This window comes from Melanerpes formicivorus, unplaced genomic scaffold (genome assembly GCF_026170545.1).
Source record: "Melanerpes formicivorus ecotype bairdi unplaced genomic scaffold, bMelFor1.0.p_v2 SCAF_6, whole genome shotgun sequence".
Lineage (NCBI taxonomy): Eukaryota > Metazoa > Chordata > Aves > Piciformes > Picidae > Melanerpes > Melanerpes formicivorus.
In genome coordinates, this window is record NW_027142358.1 from 1,514,283 (window position 1) to 1,532,724 (window position 18,442).

At 42.0% G+C, this 18,442-nt stretch overlaps 1 protein-coding gene across 2 annotated transcripts in view; it reads right to left on the reverse strand.

Annotated features, from left to right (window-relative positions):
- Positions 1-18,442, reverse strand: part of ATRNL1 (attractin like 1) — a 618,199-nt gene that overhangs the window by 493,156 nt on the left and 106,601 nt on the right. For both annotated transcript variants that reach the window (XM_068139299.1, XM_068139300.1), the window contains exons 11-14: positions 14,605-14,689; positions 12,721-12,929; positions 7,947-8,065; positions 753-885 (exon numbers count right to left, since the gene is read on the reverse strand). In XM_068139299.1, coding sequence (XP_067995400.1) covers positions 753-885; positions 7,947-8,065; positions 12,721-12,929; positions 14,605-14,689 — 546 coding nt within the window. The remainder of the gene's footprint in view (positions 1-752; positions 886-7,946; positions 8,066-12,720; positions 12,930-14,604; positions 14,690-18,442) is intronic.

An 18,442-nucleotide genomic window follows, 5' to 3' on the forward strand; every position in this document is an offset into this window, starting at 1 on the left:
AAGAAACTAGATCTTAGGCCTTATCTATGCAGGAAAACTGAAGTATAATTGAAGCATAATTTATAAGATAAAGCCCCAGATATAACAGTAAAGCACTCAGTAAGGCAGTTGAGCTCTACAGGCAGTGATCTCCACAGGCTAGAACTCATCACTGGCTTGTGCAGAGGTACATGCCATTACACCTTCACTAAGATTATTATCTCTCCCAACAAGATTATAGATGGCATTGATATGCCAATCATTGACATAATTACATCTGTGTTCACCTGTACAGGCCCCTCTAGGCAGGGAAAAGCAGCACAAGTGAAAGAAATCCATATCTACATATTGAACAAATTCTCTACAGCTTCCTGAAAGGAGGTTGTACAGGTAGGGGTTGGTCTCTTCTCCCAGGCAACCAGTGGCAGAATGAAAGGACACAGTCTCAAGCTGCACCAAAGGAAGTTTAGGCTCCAGGTGAGGTGAAAGTTCCTCACAGAAAGAGCAACTGGCTATTGGAATTTGCTGCCCAGGGAGGTGGTGGAGTCACTTTCCCTGGAGGTATTCAAAACAGGATTGGATGTGGCACTTGAAGCCATGGTTTAGTCATCCTGAGGTGCTAGGTATTAGGTAATAGGTTGGATTTGATGATATCTGAGGTCTTTTGCAACCTGGTTGATTCTGTGAACAAACATGCTTTGGCAACAACGGAGGAGATTACTCAGTTTTCAAATCAACTATGAAAAGCAGCAGCACCGCCTCGCAGCCCTTACCAGGTAGCGCCTGGCACTCTTGCTGTCGCTGGTCCCACTGGCAGTTCAGGTGCAGTGAGCAGCTTTTGCAGCTGGTCAATTTATTGCAGATCTGCTCATTCCTCACATGACATTTGGTGTAGTTTTTAACTGACTACAAAATAAACCAGACAAAATAACATTTCAAACACATGTCAAACTGCCAGTCAAAACTGAAACAACACAGCAGATAGGATCCCTCCGCTCCAGAAAAATCACAGCCACCTAAAAGATAAGCTTGACTTTAAGGTCTTTGTCTAACCTTAACCAACTGCAGAGAGTACAAAATGCATCTCTAGAGCACAAATCACTCCACATATCCTATACAACTAACTTTGAATGGGTCAGATAGCACTTTGAAGGTGACACTTGCCTGGACAGAACCCAGGAAGGGCTTGAATAACTAAACTATCTCTTTATTTCTTAGATAATTAAGGGATATTCTCTCAGTCAATTATCTCATCCTATGTAGCTTAGAGCAAGCAAAATAATCAAACAATATAAAAAAATCACCCAAGATGCAGATATTAAACAATTACACATCACGTGAAGGTGCAAAAATGTGTTCTACTTCGTTTTGTCTGGATTACATGCAATAAAAATAGGAGCCATAAAACAGCAGTCACAAAACACAAGGATTTGTCCGAAATGCCTGTCATGCTTTTCTCTACAGATTCAACTGCAAATCAGTATGCAGCACAGCTAGTATAAAATTTACAGAATCCACAGGAAACAGTTTTGTCAAGCAGTGACACAAAACTAGGAATAACATTATTCCTTTAGTACCTTACTATGTAAGAAAAGGAGTAAATACTGAAGGAATTTTACATGGGGCTTTTTGTTGGGATGGAGTTGTGGGTTTTTTTTCCCTGAAAATTAAGGTCTTTCTTTCCAAGTTAGACATTTTTAATACAAATCATCTTCCCTCCCCCTGCCAAGTACTTTCAATTAAGACACACTATTGGCATCTTATTTAATAAATCCTCAGCCAATTCGTCAGCTTATCCATGAGGTTGTCTCTACTAAGTGAATTTCAAGGTAATAATTAATTCAAAACAGCTTCATACTGACAAAACAGTTGAGGTTGGAAGGCGCCTCTAGAGGTCACCTTGTCCAATCCTAACAACCCTTTTTTCTCCCTAACAACAGATTCATTCATGCAAAAAAATGGATTGTACTTGGACAGCACGTGAATGGTTTACACAGTTGTCCTCCTTTCTAATAATCTCCTAGAGTATGATAAAGCATATGTAAAAGTGCAATATGACAAGAAGTTAGACAGTTGTTGGCACTGGAATAATAATGATGATGATACAGCATCAACCTACTGCAGTCAGGAGAGAAGACAACCAGTTAAAATGTTAAAATGAATTGTTAAAACGAATTTTCACTTTCGCCCAGAGCCAGCTTCATTCCTCTTGAAGAACACTGCTGCTTAGGGATGTGTTCATAGCCTTTATTGGATCAGATGGCCATCAGTGGGCCTACATAAGAGGTACTCACTATTTTTCTGGTCTATAAGAAAAGCTACTGTGAAACAAAATGAACCAGAGAAACAATTTTACAAGAAGGTGTCTACACCATGGCATGAAACACATCCAAAGGCTACGCCATGAGGTACCCAGGCCAATAAATGCATACGAACAGGGAAGCAGTAAAAGCCTTTGTTTGGCACAAGATCACATTCAGTTTCACTCAGTCAGGAGACACATACACAGACTGCTTGGAAGATGCTTTTAAGTGAATTTTAGAGTATAAGTAACCATAATCTGCTCATTTGCAACAATTCAAATAGTCACTGTCATCGTGACAGTCAAAATCCTTAAGCTCTGAGGTTGCTTTTGAAAATGATATACTTTTTAGTGCTATTACATACAGATTACAATTTTCCAACTAAGCCAAGATGTTTGCTCTATTACTTTCCAATAATGAAGTGTGGTTTGCACTGGTTATTTAATGTTTGAAAGAAAATTCAAAGTCCTGGTGACTATTTTGTAATAATGCTCTTTATTGTATTCCCTTATTCCCAGCACTTATTTCCCTCGAATCCAATTTAAACACTGCTTGCCTGAAAATCTCATTAGTTCAACGTAGATGTGAATCCAATAGGTAATTCATATTAGCACAATATTAAGGTTATAACTTAAGCTACCAAACCCAATGAAATTCAGGAATATGACAGCCCATCTGTTACCCAAGTTCTATATTGCTGTGGGATATTTATAATGTTTACACTCCAAAGCATGAGTAAATCAAGTTATATATAAAGTTTCCCACTTATGTCTGATTTACTTAGGGTTTTTTTTTTTTGGTACTGATCCGGATCTGGTGGGATACAGACAGACCTATGAACTGCAGTGATTCTCCACATCTCCACTGGAGAGTCAAAATATTACAGTAGTTTATCTTAGAATTTTGGAAAATTGCTGTTAAATAATGTACCTCTCTCTCCTCCTCCTGGATTTTGTGGGTTAAGAGTTTATCTAGTCTACCTGTAAATTATTAATTTAATAAATTTGCTACTACTTCTCTGAACCTACTCCCATATCTTACCATTGCATACTCCATAGCCTTAAATTTGAGGTTTATTTTTTCACCTTCAAGATAAATTTGATGCTATTCATAACTCCTCCTACTATTTTACATGTTTCCTCTTGACTGTATTTTGAACTCTCCAAATGTAGGCAGATTCCTGTGATTATTATTATCACTGCATTAGTGTAGCACTCAAGGACTCTCATTATGAAAGATGCTAAGCGTTCAGGAAGCAGTGCAAGCATTACAAAAAGACAATTATTCTTGTCTTTAAGGCACTGTATAAAAACATTGAACAATGTAGGACTGTAATGGTCCTTGGACCGTCCTCTAGTACCCTACATCTCTCAGCAAAATACTCTTAATCATTCACCTTAAGTACTCAATCACCTTGAGTCCTGTGTCCAGTTCTGGGCCCCTCAGTTTAAGAAGGACATCGAAACATTTCAACATGTCCAGAGAAGGGCAACAAGGCTGGTGAGAGGCCTTGAGCACAGCCCTATGAGGAGAGGCTGAGGGAGCTGGGATTGTTTAGCCTGGAGAAGAGGAAGCTCAGGGGTGACCTCATTGCCCTCTACAACTACCTGAAAGGTGGTTGTAGCCAGGAAGGGATTGGTCTCTTCTCCCAGGCAACCAGCACCAGAACAAGGGGACACAGTCTCAAGCTGCGCCAGGGGAAGTTTAGGCTCGAGGTGAGGAGAAAGTTCCTCACCGAGAGAGTCATTAGCCATTGGAATGTGCTGCCGAGGGAGGTGGTGGAGTTACCATCCCTGGAGGTGTTCAAGAAGAGATTGGATGTGGCACTTGGTGCCATGGTCTAGTCATGAGGTCTGTGGTTACAGGTTCAACTCAATGATCCTCGAGGTCTCTTCCAACCTTGGCGATAGTGTGATACTGTGATATTCTTCATGGGTTCTAATGCATTTAGTTTGTGTTGCCACAATCAGACATGAAAAAATTTAAGCCACATACCAGCAATACTGTTAAGAAATAGGCAAAATGCATTAGAATCAGTGAGAACAAGGAAGATGCTTAGGATAATGCAGGGAACAAGTGAAAGTGTCAAAGTGCAAGATCAATGTAGTAGACTTAAAGGCAGTGAACTGCTAGTAGATGTCAATGCAACCTACTCTACTAAAAACAGAAACATACCACATGCTGGACATGGAGCCTCTTTCAAAAAAGCAAAACAAAAGATGATGTGAAACAGAATTTAAGGAAGAAAGGTAGATACAAGCATGGGAGCAAGCTTTTCTCCCAGTTTTAGAAGACGACAGAATGATATATAGTGCATAGAGGGGCATATTTCATTAAGTGTGTATTTGGCATAAGACAGCATTCATGACAGTATTAGAGTTGCTCTTAGCCCTGTGGCAGTACCTGTATTTACACATTCTGGGGGGAAAAAAAGTAGAGAAAGTGATCCTACAATTTTTAGACTCCTTCAGCCTCCAAGATAAAAACTAAACCAGCACCAGAACAAGGGGACACAGTCTCAAGCTGTGTCAGGGGAAGTTTAGGCTCAAGGTGAGGAGAAAGTTCTTCACCGAGAGAGGCATTCGTCATTGGAATGGGCTGCCCAGGGCGGTGGTGGAGTCACAGTCCCTGGAGGTGTTCAAGAGGAGATTGGACATGGCACTTGGTGCCGTGGTCTAGTCATGAGGTCTGCGGTGACAGGTTGGACTCAATGATCCTCGAGGTCTCTTCCAACCTTAGCGATACGGTGATACTGTGATACTGTGAGAGAGATAAGCACTACACCTATTCTATTCTTGTTTAACTACAGAGGATCATTATTAAGTGTTTGAATTAACTTAATTCTTTAACCATTTTTCAGCCAAAAGTGAATGTTTGACACCTTGGCTAAGTAGGATGAATCTGAATATTTGCTGAATTGTTCTGAAAGATCAATCTAGAGCTGAGTGTAATTTTTATTTATTCATCATTGTATGAAAAGTATTTTTGAAAAATAGGTTTTCAAAAACCAGCCCCAGAACAAGAGGACACAGTCTCAAGCTGCACCAGGGGAGGTTTAGACTGGATGTTAGGAAGAAGTCCTTCACAGGAAGAATGATTGCCCATTGGAATGGGCTGCCCAGGGAGGTGGTGGAGTCACCATCACTGGAGGTGTTTAAGAAGAGACTGGATGGGGTGCTTGGTGCCATGGTTTAGTTGATTAGATGGTGTTGGGTGATAGGTTGGACTCAATGATCTCAAAGTTCTCTTCAAACCTGGTTAATTCTATTCTATGACTTCAGAGCATTATGTAAAACGACTGTAAGGAGTATGGGGAATTGCAATAGTATCACTGCTCAAACCTTTAAAACCCTTGCTATATGGGACAAAGCCTCTTATATTTGTTGACAGAAAAAAAAAAAAGGCAGCAAGGCTCTACTGGGAGCATGCTGCTCAATATCCTCGGCTGCCAGATTTCAGTAGCATCTTGAATGACTCCAAATATATTAAGTAAACTGTTTCCCAGTTGAGTAAACATAATAAACACTTATCCACTCAGCTTTTGCATTGTATATGATGGGGTCTGCATCATATCAGAGTATGTATACACCCTAATGTTCCCCTGACAGCACAGCAGTTGAACATACTGCCCTGCTAACATGCTGATCCACATCAGATGGTGAGCATAGACAGGTATACTTGTATCATCAAGGCATTAGTACTGCTTATGAAGTCAATCTGTCCAGTCAGAGCTGTTTCATGAAAACTGCCATATTTTGCAGCCCTTCCAATCAGCAGAACAGTCACTGCTTTGAAATACCCATGACCATCAGGCCAATGACAAACTGATTGCCAACATATCTTTATTATGCTGGCCAGTTTCCACAAAGCAAAGGCACAAACATTGTCTGTCTCATCTGGTTGTTCTGTGGTCTAAGTTATAGGTCCATACCTTTTACACAGCTGCAAAAATGGTCTCCTTGTGATGTTTCTGAGTCTACAGCTTGTTATCCCTTATTACTGTCACAGTATTCTCACAACATTTTCATTTTGTGGGCCTAGTCCAGAAGTAGCAGTCTATGAAAGCGGGTATTCAGTCTGATCCATTTCCACTTCTCCATGCGGTGCCATTCTGTCGATGCTATTTTGTTGGGTTTGTGTTGATAGCTGCAAAAATTTGCCTCCACCATCCCCCAGCCAATATACTAATTTTGCAATAGCCACTTTCAACTTATGGTAGTAACACTTTTCAGAGACCATTCTGATGAATTTTCACTATCCCATTCTTTATTAAGTCCACTAACAGCCTTTGCCATCCACTTCGAAACCTGAATAAAAGATGGGAAACTATACAGAGAAGACGGGCGCTTCAGTTGCTAATTAAGCTGACAATCCTGGTCACAAAAGGCTGTCAAAGAAGGATGTTAAACTGAGAAGCTTGTGCTAAAATACCCAGTGCTCCACATTCATCAGGAATGATGACGGCTCCCTCCTTAGCAACTGCTGCTTGCTTAAGAGTTGAAAACCACAGTTAGAAATTTGGCACCTAATCTAGCACAACATGTTAGGAAAAGAAGAGCCCTTGAAAATCACAAAGGAAACTAACCATTAGTGCCTGGGATTAAAGTCCCTCTGACAGACTTAAAACACGGCTGAATTTGTGTCTGCCTTGCTTTCTTAGTGGTAACTAGCTACAAACACGACTGATTAGAGCTGGCACTGCTCACCCTGAAGAGATAAGATCTGAGTCAGAGTCAATCCAGTTCACACCTTAATTTGTCTGTCTAGAGAACAGGATTGATTTGCATCAGATTCAAACTGGAAAGCAAGCTACTTTTACTAATGGGAGTGTGTAAAGAAAGATTTTGAACTCAAGTACAGCCCCAAGTCTAGAGCTAGGTGAAAAATATAAGGAGGCAAAATTCAGAAAGCTAAAATACTAGTACAAGCTTGTCAAAAATCAAATGATCAAGGAAGAGATTTAGCAGTTGGTGGACAACAACATCAAGTATAAAACACAGCAGTAAGCAATATTAAAAATGCAAAAGTATAAACTTGCATGAATCTATATGCTTATGTTTGCAAAGATCAGAACAATCTTACCAAGTCATCACAAGCCAGTTAATAGCATGATAACAGTGGCTCACTCCTTTAATGAGATGACAATCAAGTCCATGGCTTAAAGGAAAACATTTCTATGATGCTCAGTGATCAGAATACCAAGACTAATGAGACTGACCTAGTTCTGTTTTAAAGAGTGGGGAAAAAATAAACAAAGCAAAACTAAAAATCCCAAGTGGCCACCCTTTATGGGCTCCCACAATTTCTGCCTGCATACTGTACACCACATGCACACAAAATCCAAGTTCATACTGACTCTGGGACATTCCAAACTTCATTAATTAGGATATAATTGCATTTGTCCTGAGAGATGCATAGTGGGCTAGCACAACCCTAAAGACAACAATAATTTCTTCCCCAGGAATAGATATTTTTGCTGCAGCCCAACTCTGCCCTCTGCAACGTTTTTACTGCAAAAGCCAGACAAGCATGTTTATGAGAGTGTCCAAAGCAAGCTACTATTACTCTGCCATACCCCTTTTCATTTGCTGCAACAGGTCTCTGGTTTAGCTAGAAAAGAAACAACAGCATTAATGACACAAGCATAGATTGGCAAAGACTCACCACACTACAGTTGCTGTTTGCTGAAATGCACTTCTTGTCATCACACCACTGGCACCCGTTTGTATTGGCAGTGCAGCTCGCACAGTCTGCGTATCGGTAACATCTGTCATCTGCAGCAGCTGTAATACAAATGAAAGTCAAAAAGAAACATTGCACAGAAGGAGAATAATGCTGCATTTTAAACGCTTGCTTAGAGCATTTCCTCCTCCATCCTTCATTTGAGCCATTCATACAGGTTTAAGTTACCATAGGAAATTAATTCTATGCAGCTAATAAGATTTACTCCTTTAACAAATTCCTTCAGTAACAACTACATTTGAAGGTTTGCAAGTCTCTTACCAACTTAAGGAATATTCCCTGATTTGCAGCATACAAACTTAGGCACAGTGCCCAAGTGCACAGATTAACAGTATCAGAAAATTTCTTAAAACTATTCATTTTTCAACTCCTTTACCACAGAAGAATTTCTTCAGATAGAATCAGAGATGCAGGTTTCTGATAAAAATAATAAATTGCTAGGCATGAAGGCAATGGAGAAAGTGATAAAATAAAGTTTTAAAAAAAACATCTAAGAGATTGCACATTATTTGATACATCTAATAATGATTGGTAAGCTGTAGTTCTGCACTTTCTCTGCAAGAAATACTTGAGGAAGAGTTCATGTTAACTCCTCAACACAAGCCTTGGTCTAGAATTTACATCCTTTAAAACAGTTTAGGACACCAATGATAAATTGTGAAGTTTAGTGAAGAATTGTGAAGAATAGTTTCATAGTTTCATAGTTTCATTCAGGGTTGGAAGGCACCACAAGGATCATCTAGTTCCAACCCCCCTGCCATGGGCAAGGACCTTCCACACTAGATCAGGCTGGACAGAGCCTCATCCAGCCTGCTCTTAAACACCCCCAGGGATGGGGCCTCGACCACCTCCCTGGACAACCCATTCCAGGGTCTCACCACTCTCATGGTGAAGAACCTCCTCCTCACATCTAGCCTGAATAGAATAGAATAGAATAGAATAGAATAGAATAGAATAGAATAGAATAGAATAGAATAGAATAGAATAGAATAGAATAGAATAGAATAGAATAGAATAGAATAGAATAGAATAGAATAGGTTGGAAAATACCTTTGAGATCATCAGGCCCAACCTATCACCCAACACCATCTAATTAACTAAACCATGGCACCAAGCACCCCATCCAGTCTCTTCCTAAACACCTCCAATGATGGTGACTCCACCACCTCCCTGGGCAGCCCATTCCAATGGGCAAATCACTCTTCTTGTGAAGAATTTCTTCTCACCATCCAGCCTAAACCTCCCCTGGTGCAGCCTGAGACTGTGTCCTCTTGTTTAACAGAGGCCAAAAACTTGATAAATCACTGTGACTCAAAACAGGAAAATTCCAATCACCTCCTACACCGATTACTGTGTTTAACTCAGGTCAGGTTTGGCTTCTTTAGTCCCAGGATCACGCAAGTTTAAGAGACTCTCTTGCCAGTGAAGCCTTGATATCCAAGAATTGATCTTTAGAAAAGCCACTAAAATTTGAGCTTACCCTTCAATATTGAATATCAGCAGTATCTCAGATGATACTCTCAATCTGATAACAATTGAGCCATGTAGTGAAAAAGAATATATGAAAAAATGGCTTTTGACAGAATATTGCCAGCTGAAACTGGAAGGATTTAACAGCAGTGAAGTGGCCCTGTCCACACTTTTGTGAAATAGGATTCTACACACCTCATCTCTTGCAAATTTAGTTGCAGTTTATTCCCACTGCAGAAAGGTACTTCAGAAAATGCTCTCTTCTTTTATTATTATTTTCCTTCAGTGTGCCTGTGATTTGCTTTGTTTGGTTTCTTTAAACACCTGTTGATGTGATCAGCTTTTTAGAACATCCACTTTCATATCTTCATTACTTCTGAATTTGGTCTTGAGATTTTTTTCTTCTTAGAAAGGGCAGAAACTTTCTAGGCCTCTAAATGCTATCAAACTGTGCAAAAAGAGTTCTTCAGAGAGCTCTACCTGGATAACCTTTCTGTTATACAATACGCCTTTTTTCCCCCCAAGTTTGCAACTTTATATCCTGTTCAGAAACAAATAAAAGCTAATAGAAAAAAAAAAAAAAAAAGAAAAAATAAGAGCCTGTCTTGAAGCATTGATTAGTAGCAGAGAGTACTTCTTTTTAACAAACATTTAAAGTGGACTGGCAGCTTAATCGTACGGTAATTTGTGCACACAGCACACAGCCAAAATCTGGTTAGCAATTTTATGCTGTGCTGAAAGGAAAGAGGCACGGGAAAAATAGCAGGTGTATGTAGCAAGGATGCAGATTCTGTTCACGTGAAGTGCAAGAACAACGTTTTCACAAGCTATTTATTTGTGACAAGCCAAAATACTTTGGAATAGGGTGCCACTGTTATTCGTAACGCTCAACTGCCGTTTCAAACAATAGAGCTATCACAATGCCACACAGAAATTCACATGACAACTCTGAACCCATTTTGACACTCTGCACCAAAGGGCTTCTATGCCTAAGTTTGTTTCCAGCTACGACTGTGCTCTAGGATTCTGTACAAATGCTGCTGTATGATAGGTCCTGCATCTGGGTTGGGGCAATCCCAAGCACCGATATAAGCTGGGCAGGGACTGGCTGGAGAGCAGCCCTGAAGACAAGGACTTGAGGGTGCTGGTGGATAAGAAGTTCAACATGAGCCACCAGTGTGCACTTGCAGCCCAGAAAGCCAATCACATCCTGGGCTGCATCAAGAGAACCACAGCCAGAAGGTCGAGGGAGGTGATTCTCCCTCTTTACTCTGCTCTGGTGAAACCTCACCTGGAATACTGTGTCCAGTTCTGGAGCCCCTATTACAGGATCTGGAGGTGCTGGAAGGTGTCTAGAGAAGAGCCTCAAGGCTGATTAGAGGGCTGGAGCACCTCTCCTTTGAGGACAGACTGGGAGAGTTAGGGCTATTCAGTCTGGAGAAGAGAAGGCTCCCAGGAGACCATATTGTGCCCTTCCAGTATCTGAAGGGGGCTACAAGAAAGCTGGGGCGGGACTTTTTATGGTGTCAGGGAGCAATAGGACTGGGGGGAATGAAAAAAACAAACAAACTAGAAATGGGTAGATTCAGATTGGATGTTAGGAAGAAGTTCTTCCCCATGAGGGTCGTGAGAGACTGGCACCAGTTGCCCAGGGAGGTGGTAGAAGCTTCATCCCTGGAGGTTTTTAAGGCCAGCCAGGATGTGGCTCTGAGCAATCTGATGTAGTGGAGGTGTCCCTGCCCATGGCAGAGCGGTTGGAACTAGATGATCCTTGAGGTCCCTTCCAACCCTAACAATTCTATGATTGCTAAACTACTTGAAGCAGCAGTGCTTTCCCTCTCACTTACTGGTGCATACAGGTGTGAGGTGCCACATGCCTGTAATACCAGATATTACTTGCAGTGGCCATCTGTGCTCTGGCTGCTGTCATACTTTCTTGGAAACAGAAAAGTATGAAGGTTTTTGCAGATAGACAAATATACATATCTACATGCATACATAAATCTGTGTCTATGTGTGTAGCTTGAAAGAGGAGAAAGTGAATCACAGAATGTTAGGGGTTGGAAGGGACCTCAAAAGATCATTGAGTCTGACCCATCTGCAGAGAAGGATCACCCGGAGCAGGTCACACAGGAACACACTGAGGTAGGTTTTGAATGTCTCTAGAGAAGGAGACTCCACAACACCCCTGAGCAGCCCGTTCCAGGGCTTTGGCACCCTCACAGTGAAAAAGTTTTCCTTTCTGTTCCTCTGGAACCTCCTCTGCTCCAGCTGGCACGCATTGCCCTTTGTCCTGTCATTGGACACCACTAAGCAGAGCCTGGCTCCATCCTCCCAACACTGCCCTGCACATCTTTATCAACATGAATGAGGCTTAGGCTCCTCTGCTCCAGGCTGAAGAGCCCCAGCTCCCTCAGCCTCTTCCACTGCCTACAGTATATTTGTGGCTCTGTGCTGGACTCTCTCAAGCAGTTCCCTTCTTGAAGTGAGGAGCCCAGAACTGAACACAATATTCCAGATATGGTCTCATCAGGGCAGAGCAGAGGGAGAGGAGAACTTCTCCGGGCCTCCTAATCATGCCCCTTGTCACCAATAGAGCCAATGGTATCCTAGGGTGCAATCAAGAAAAGTGTGTCCATCAGGTTTAGGGAAGTTCCCCCCCTCTACTCTGCCATGGTGAGTCCACACCTGCAATACTGTGTCCAGTTTTGGGCTCCCCAGTTCAAGAGAGACAGAGATCTGCTGGAGAGAATCCAACAGACTGCCATGAGGATGATTAGGAGACTTGAGCATCTCCCCTGTGAGGAGAGACTGAGAGTCCTGGGGCTGTCTAGTCTGGAGAAGAGAAGGCTGAGAGGGAATCTCATCAATGTGTATAAACACAGGTGCACAGTAATAAGACAAGAAATAACAGGTACAAGCCTGAAGATAGAAGATTTCACCTCGACATGAGGAAGAAACTTCTTTACAGTGATGGAGCACTGGAACAGGCTGCCCAGAGAGGTTGTGGAATCTCCCTCTCAGGATACATTCGAAACCTGCCTGGATTCATTCCTGTGCAGACTGCCCTAAATGATCCTGCTTTAGCAGGGAGGTTGGACTTGATCTCTGGAGGTCCCTTCCAACCTCCAACGCACTGTGATACATGACATTTGGAGAGTTTTCCCCACCTATCTCTTATACTTTGCATCGCAATTTTGACAGTGCAAGACTAGAATTCACTTACCCATTTTCTTAGGGCATTTTGCCCTGAGGATATTATTAACATGTCCAGACTCCCAGGATTCGCAGTGTTTCTTGTTCCATATACACCTTATCCCTGGACGAGCATTTTTACACAGCTCTTCATCTCTGAACGCTTCACAGTTTGGAGGCTTGTACACAAGGATGTCATTCAAAAGAACACTTGAAAAACCCCCAAATATATACATGGATCTGTTAGGAAAAAGCAAGGAAACACAACTGCTATTGTAGCTATAGATTTCTTCATTTCTTGTCTGTCAATAAAAATATATAACACATAATATTGTAAAAATCATTCTTCACCCTCCTCTAATAAACACTCTGTCAGTGGCTCCATTATGAAGATTTTTCAACTTACTTCTCCACAAAAGTTTAGAATAACAACAACAACAAAGCAGCTCCAAGTGCACTGTGCTCTGTGTGTTAGTGAGTGATATACCAAATGCCTGGGAAGAAGACCTATGGAGGAATCTCCTCATTTTGGGAGCTAGATAATGAGAAGAGAATGTGAAATAATGGGCTGCAGGAAATGAGAACATTTTTCTTGAAGGACATTTCAAAGGCAGTCTGTTGTAATTGGCAGATGGATATTTCTTGTTGGTAGTATGTCCAGTAGAGTAGAGCTGCTGACAGCCAAAGCAGCTTGAGATTTTACCCTACAACTTTTCCACTGAAAAGGAAACCTTTGTCTCAATTTCATCTTTGGGGTTTAGGGTGGAGGAGGAAGCAGAGTTCAGCCACCTCCAACTCCAAAAAGATTTCAGATCCTTTCCATCTCCTATTTCCAGATGATGAAGCTTTACTGGGCTCCCTTACTCAACAAATTATAAGAAATTACGATTTTATCTAGCGGATAAGCAATATATTTCATAGAATCGGCAAGGTTGGCAAAGACCTCAGAGATCATCAAGTCCAACCTATTACCTAATACCTAACACCTCATGATAACTAAACCATGGCACCAAGTGCCACGTCCAATCCTCTTTTGAACACCTCCAGGGACGGGGACTCTACTGCCTTCCTGGGCAGCACATTCCCAACGGCCAATCTCTCTTTCTGAGAACAACTTTCTCCTCACCTCGAGCCTAAACCTCCCTTGGCACAGCTTGAGACTGAGTCCTTATTTTTCTGGGGCTGGTTGCCTGGGAGAAGAGACCAATCCCAACCTGGCTACAACCTCCTTTCAGGTAGTTGTAGAGAGAAATAAGGTCTCCCCTGAGCCTCCTCTTCTCCAGGCTAAACAACCCCAGCTCCCTCAGCCTCTCCTCATAGGGCTTGTGCTTGAAACCTCTCACGAGCCTCATTGCCCTTCTCTGCACATGCTCAGGTATCTCAATGTCCTTCTTAAATTGAGGAGCCCAGAACTGGACACTGGATATAGTCTAGGTGTTAGCAAGTTGGGATTTTTTTTCCTGCAAGTGGTTAGCAATGAAAACTGTATCTACATCATCAAAAACTTCCTTTTTCTATGAAAATTTTAGTTACATGGTTTTGATCATTATGATTGTCAAAGAACAAGGAATTATAGCATGCTTCATAAAGAAGATTTCTCCTGCCACATCTAAGTGAAGATTCAAGTTGGTACTGAAATTCTAATTCACTGTAGTTCCCAATAGTAAGGAAAGACCTCAAACCACCAGCAGGTTCATATAAAATGCCATTGAACTGATTCCACAGCATGTCAGCTGAATGATTAGCTGTGCTGATTACCTAAGACAAGCAAAGCCTCTAAAAAGCATTGCTTTTCATGTTGATAAATTACATTAGTTCTATGGCATTGAATCATACTCCACACAGATAGAATTTCTGTCACAGCTTCTTCACTCAGAAAAGCAGCCAGGAAAATCTAAAAAGACAATTTCTTTACCCATTGCTGACAACAGCAGTGTGACCAAATCTGTTGACGTCGCGATGTAGATTAGGTTTTGGTAAAATCTTCCATTCATCGCAAGCTGAAAGACCAAAGAAAAGCATATGAAAATATAGAAAATAATACAAGGAGTTTTCAGCAAAATACATGCAAAATGGATTTTATCAGACACTCTTTTTATCTTTTAAGTATCAGATGCTTTACTGCCCAGCAGGAGCAGGGAGGTCATTCTGCCCCTGTACACTGCACTGGTTAGGCCACACCTCGAGTACTGTGTCCAGTTCTGGGCCCCTCAGTTTAGGAAGGAGGTTGACTTGCTGGAACGAGTCCAGAGAAGAGCAACAAAGTTGGTGAGGGGTTTGGAACACAAGCCCTATGAGGAGAGGCTGAGGGAGCTGGGGTTGCTCAGCCTGGAGAAGAGGAGACTCAGGGGTGACCTTATCACTCTCTACAACTACCTGAAGGGAGGTTGCAGACAGGCTGATGATGGTCTCTTCTCCCAGGCAGCCAGTACCAGAACAAGAGGACACAGTCTCAGGCTGCGCCAGGGGAGGTTCAGGTTGGATGTTAGGAAGAAGTTCTATACAGAGAGAGTGATTGCGCTATGGAATGGGTTGCCTGGGGAGGTGGTGGAGTCGCCGTCATTGAAGGTGTTCAGAAGGAGACTTGATGGGGTGCTTGGTGCCATGGGTTAGCGGTTTGGGTGGGTTGGATTGGTTGATGGGTTGGACACGATGATCTTGAAGGTCTCTTCCAACCTGGTTTGGTTTATTCACTTCCACTTACAAGAGGAAGAATAGCACAGGTAACTCTTGCTGTCTCCACTCTAGAAACAGACCATCTATATCTCATCTTCCTAGCATACTTACATCACCCATTGGTCTCATAAACTCTGAAACAAACCTAGTCTGATGTACTTAAAACCACTCTTAACATTAGTTTTTAATTTGTTTGGGCTTTTTAAAATTATTCTGCAAAATCCACAGGATGTGACAGAATTCTCCCCACCCCCCCCCCCCCGCCCGCCGTTGTCACTACCTCAAAGCTAAGCTGTCTGCTGATAAATATGTTTAGTCAAACTTCATCAGATCCTTCCAGAGTCTTTATCTGCACTGATATGCATTTACCAATGTAGAATCATAGAATTGTCAGGGTTGGAAGGGATCTCAGGGATCATCTAGTTCCCATCCCCCCTGCCATGGGCTGGGACCCCTCACACTACATCAGGTTGCTCAGAGCCACACCCAGCAAATGCATATCACAGATCAGTGATAAACACATTATCAGTCTTTAACCCATACTCCATTAATAACATTTCATAATTTTTGGTCCTTTCCTTTAGTTTTAATTAGGTTTCAACTAATTAGATCCCCATTTTGAATGCATCACTGGTGGATTTTTCTGGAGGAAGAATTAACATGCAGAGAGATTCTTTTACGCTTCTAAAAATTACAGGATTTGAGCACACTGCATTGGCTGGTTTTGAAAAGCTACATTTGCATTGCTCAAGAATAAATCAACAGGTATGCCTTTTAGATGCCATTTGTTCAGCAGGTGCTCCAAGGACCTGTCAGCATCACTTCTCTATCAAGACATTCATCAAAGTCAGAGCGCACTCAAACATGGCCTTTTACTATGCAGTTCTCTGCCTTCAGAGCCCATCTCAACACCCACAACGACAACTACTGTAATCATTGTCATCAAGTGATCAGTTATATTGCCCTAATGTTACACACACTCAAATTAGCCAAAGGACTTAAATTCCTGTGTATTTCATGGATGACAGGGTTTGAGCAACCTGAGCTAGTGGGAGGTGTCCCTGCCCATGGGGGGTTGGAACTAGATGATCCTTGAGGTCCATTCCAACCCTTATGATTTTATGATTTCTTTTCATAAGTGCTTTAAGATAAACTACCACTCCTCCAGCTGTGCAGCCCATCTCATTATCCCCTTACTTCTGGCAGCTTGATTTAAGTATGCTACTAATTGCTTTCCTTTCACCAAGTATTTGAGATGAATGTTGTATCAGTACCTTCACATCAAATTAACTATTCAAATCTATTTCTTTTTGTATTGCTCTAGGAGCTTTTACTAACATGGTTTCATTTTTCTGTCCTGACTGGGATTTCAGTTCTTCAGAGCAATCACTCCTTTCTAAAGAGGGTGTTTCCAAACACTCCTCTTTCCTCCCTAGCTTAATACAACAGAAGTGGATATTAAGAAATTCAAGAGGTACAATGTGTCCTCCAGGCTGGTGTCAGTAAGAGCCTAAGTCACTCTAACCGCTAGCTACATAAATTCTGTTCTTATTCTCTGTCAGGACAGTTCATCCTTGCTAGTGCTGCTCTTCTCACACTTCCAATGCAGAAAAATATTCACAGTATCACTTTGTCGTGGATACAGTTAGCAACCTGTTAGCACGCCATGCTGAAAGCAAGGTCACAGAAGGGTGGGCTTGGCGCAGGAGAGGGGGCAGGACGGCACAGCTACAGGCAAAACCACAGTAATACACCACCAGGCTGACTGCAGCTTCCACAGAATCACAGCCTGAGCCCATAAACTGAGACTGTGGCTGTGGCAGACAAACCAATTACATTCTTTTGTAAACTCGAAACAGAAACTGAAAGCACATTGTTACCAGGGTAACACAGAGAGTCGTAACTTCAACATCAGATGCAGAGTCAATGAACTTGGAAGTTTGAAGAATATGAAAGTAGAGTAAGTTTAATTTGCTGTCTTAGAGGACAAATTCATCCTCAAAATCTTACCTCTTTCTGAACTTCTACCTTCTGTCACTATCACTGCTAACATTATTACCATCTTTCACAATTGTGTTGATTTGGGTTTTTTAATTTCCTCCACTTAACTGGAAGTACATACATGCCAGACAGATGTTGTTCCTGAAACAGTTTCACCAGAAGAGACCACAGCACTGGAGCACAAATTAATCCCTTGCAATCATAAGCTTCAGATGAAGGTATGAGGAGTATTGAATATAAAAGTTGTGAATTCCCCATAACACAGCATAAGGCTGTGTTAAGCAATTGCCAAGAAGGCCAGTGGCATCCTGGCTTGTATCAGAAATAGTGTGGCCAGCAGGAGCACAGAAGTCATTCTTCCCCTTGTACCCAGCACTGGTTAGGCCATACCTTGAGTACTGCGGCCAGTTCTGGGCCCCTCCTTTCAGAAGGACATTGAGACACTTGAACATGTCCAGAGAAGGGCAATGAGACTGGGGGGAGGTCTGGAGCACGGCCCTGTGAGGAGAGGCTGAGGGAGCTGTGGTTGTTTAGCCTGGAGAAGATAAGGCTCAGGGGAGACTTTATTTCTGTCTACATCTACCTGAAAAGAGGTTGCACACAGGTTGGGTTTGGTCTCTTCTGCCAGGCAACCAGCACCAGAACAAGAGGACACAGTCTCAAGCTGTGCCAGGGGAGGTTTAGGCTCGAGGTGAAGAGAAAGTTCTTCACAGAAAGAATAATTGATCATTGGAATGTGCTGCCCAGGGAGGTGGTGGAGTCACCGTCCCTGGAGGTGTTCAAAAAAGGATTGGATGTTGCACTTAAAGCCATGGTTTAGTTGTCATGAGGTGTTAGGTTATTAGGTTGAACCTGGTTGATTCTATGATTCTGTGAAGGCTGGCATGTGATGTCTCCGTGAATAAGGTAAGGATTTCAGGCTAAGAGCCACATCATTTAGTGGAAATAGCATTTTTACGCTAAAACCAGATAACAAAATTTTGCTGTTCTACCTTCAAATCAAGTTCTTGCTGCTCCAAGTCATTGCACATTATCAGAAAAGGCAGGTTAGTGCTCATACACCTTTGGTGGTAAAA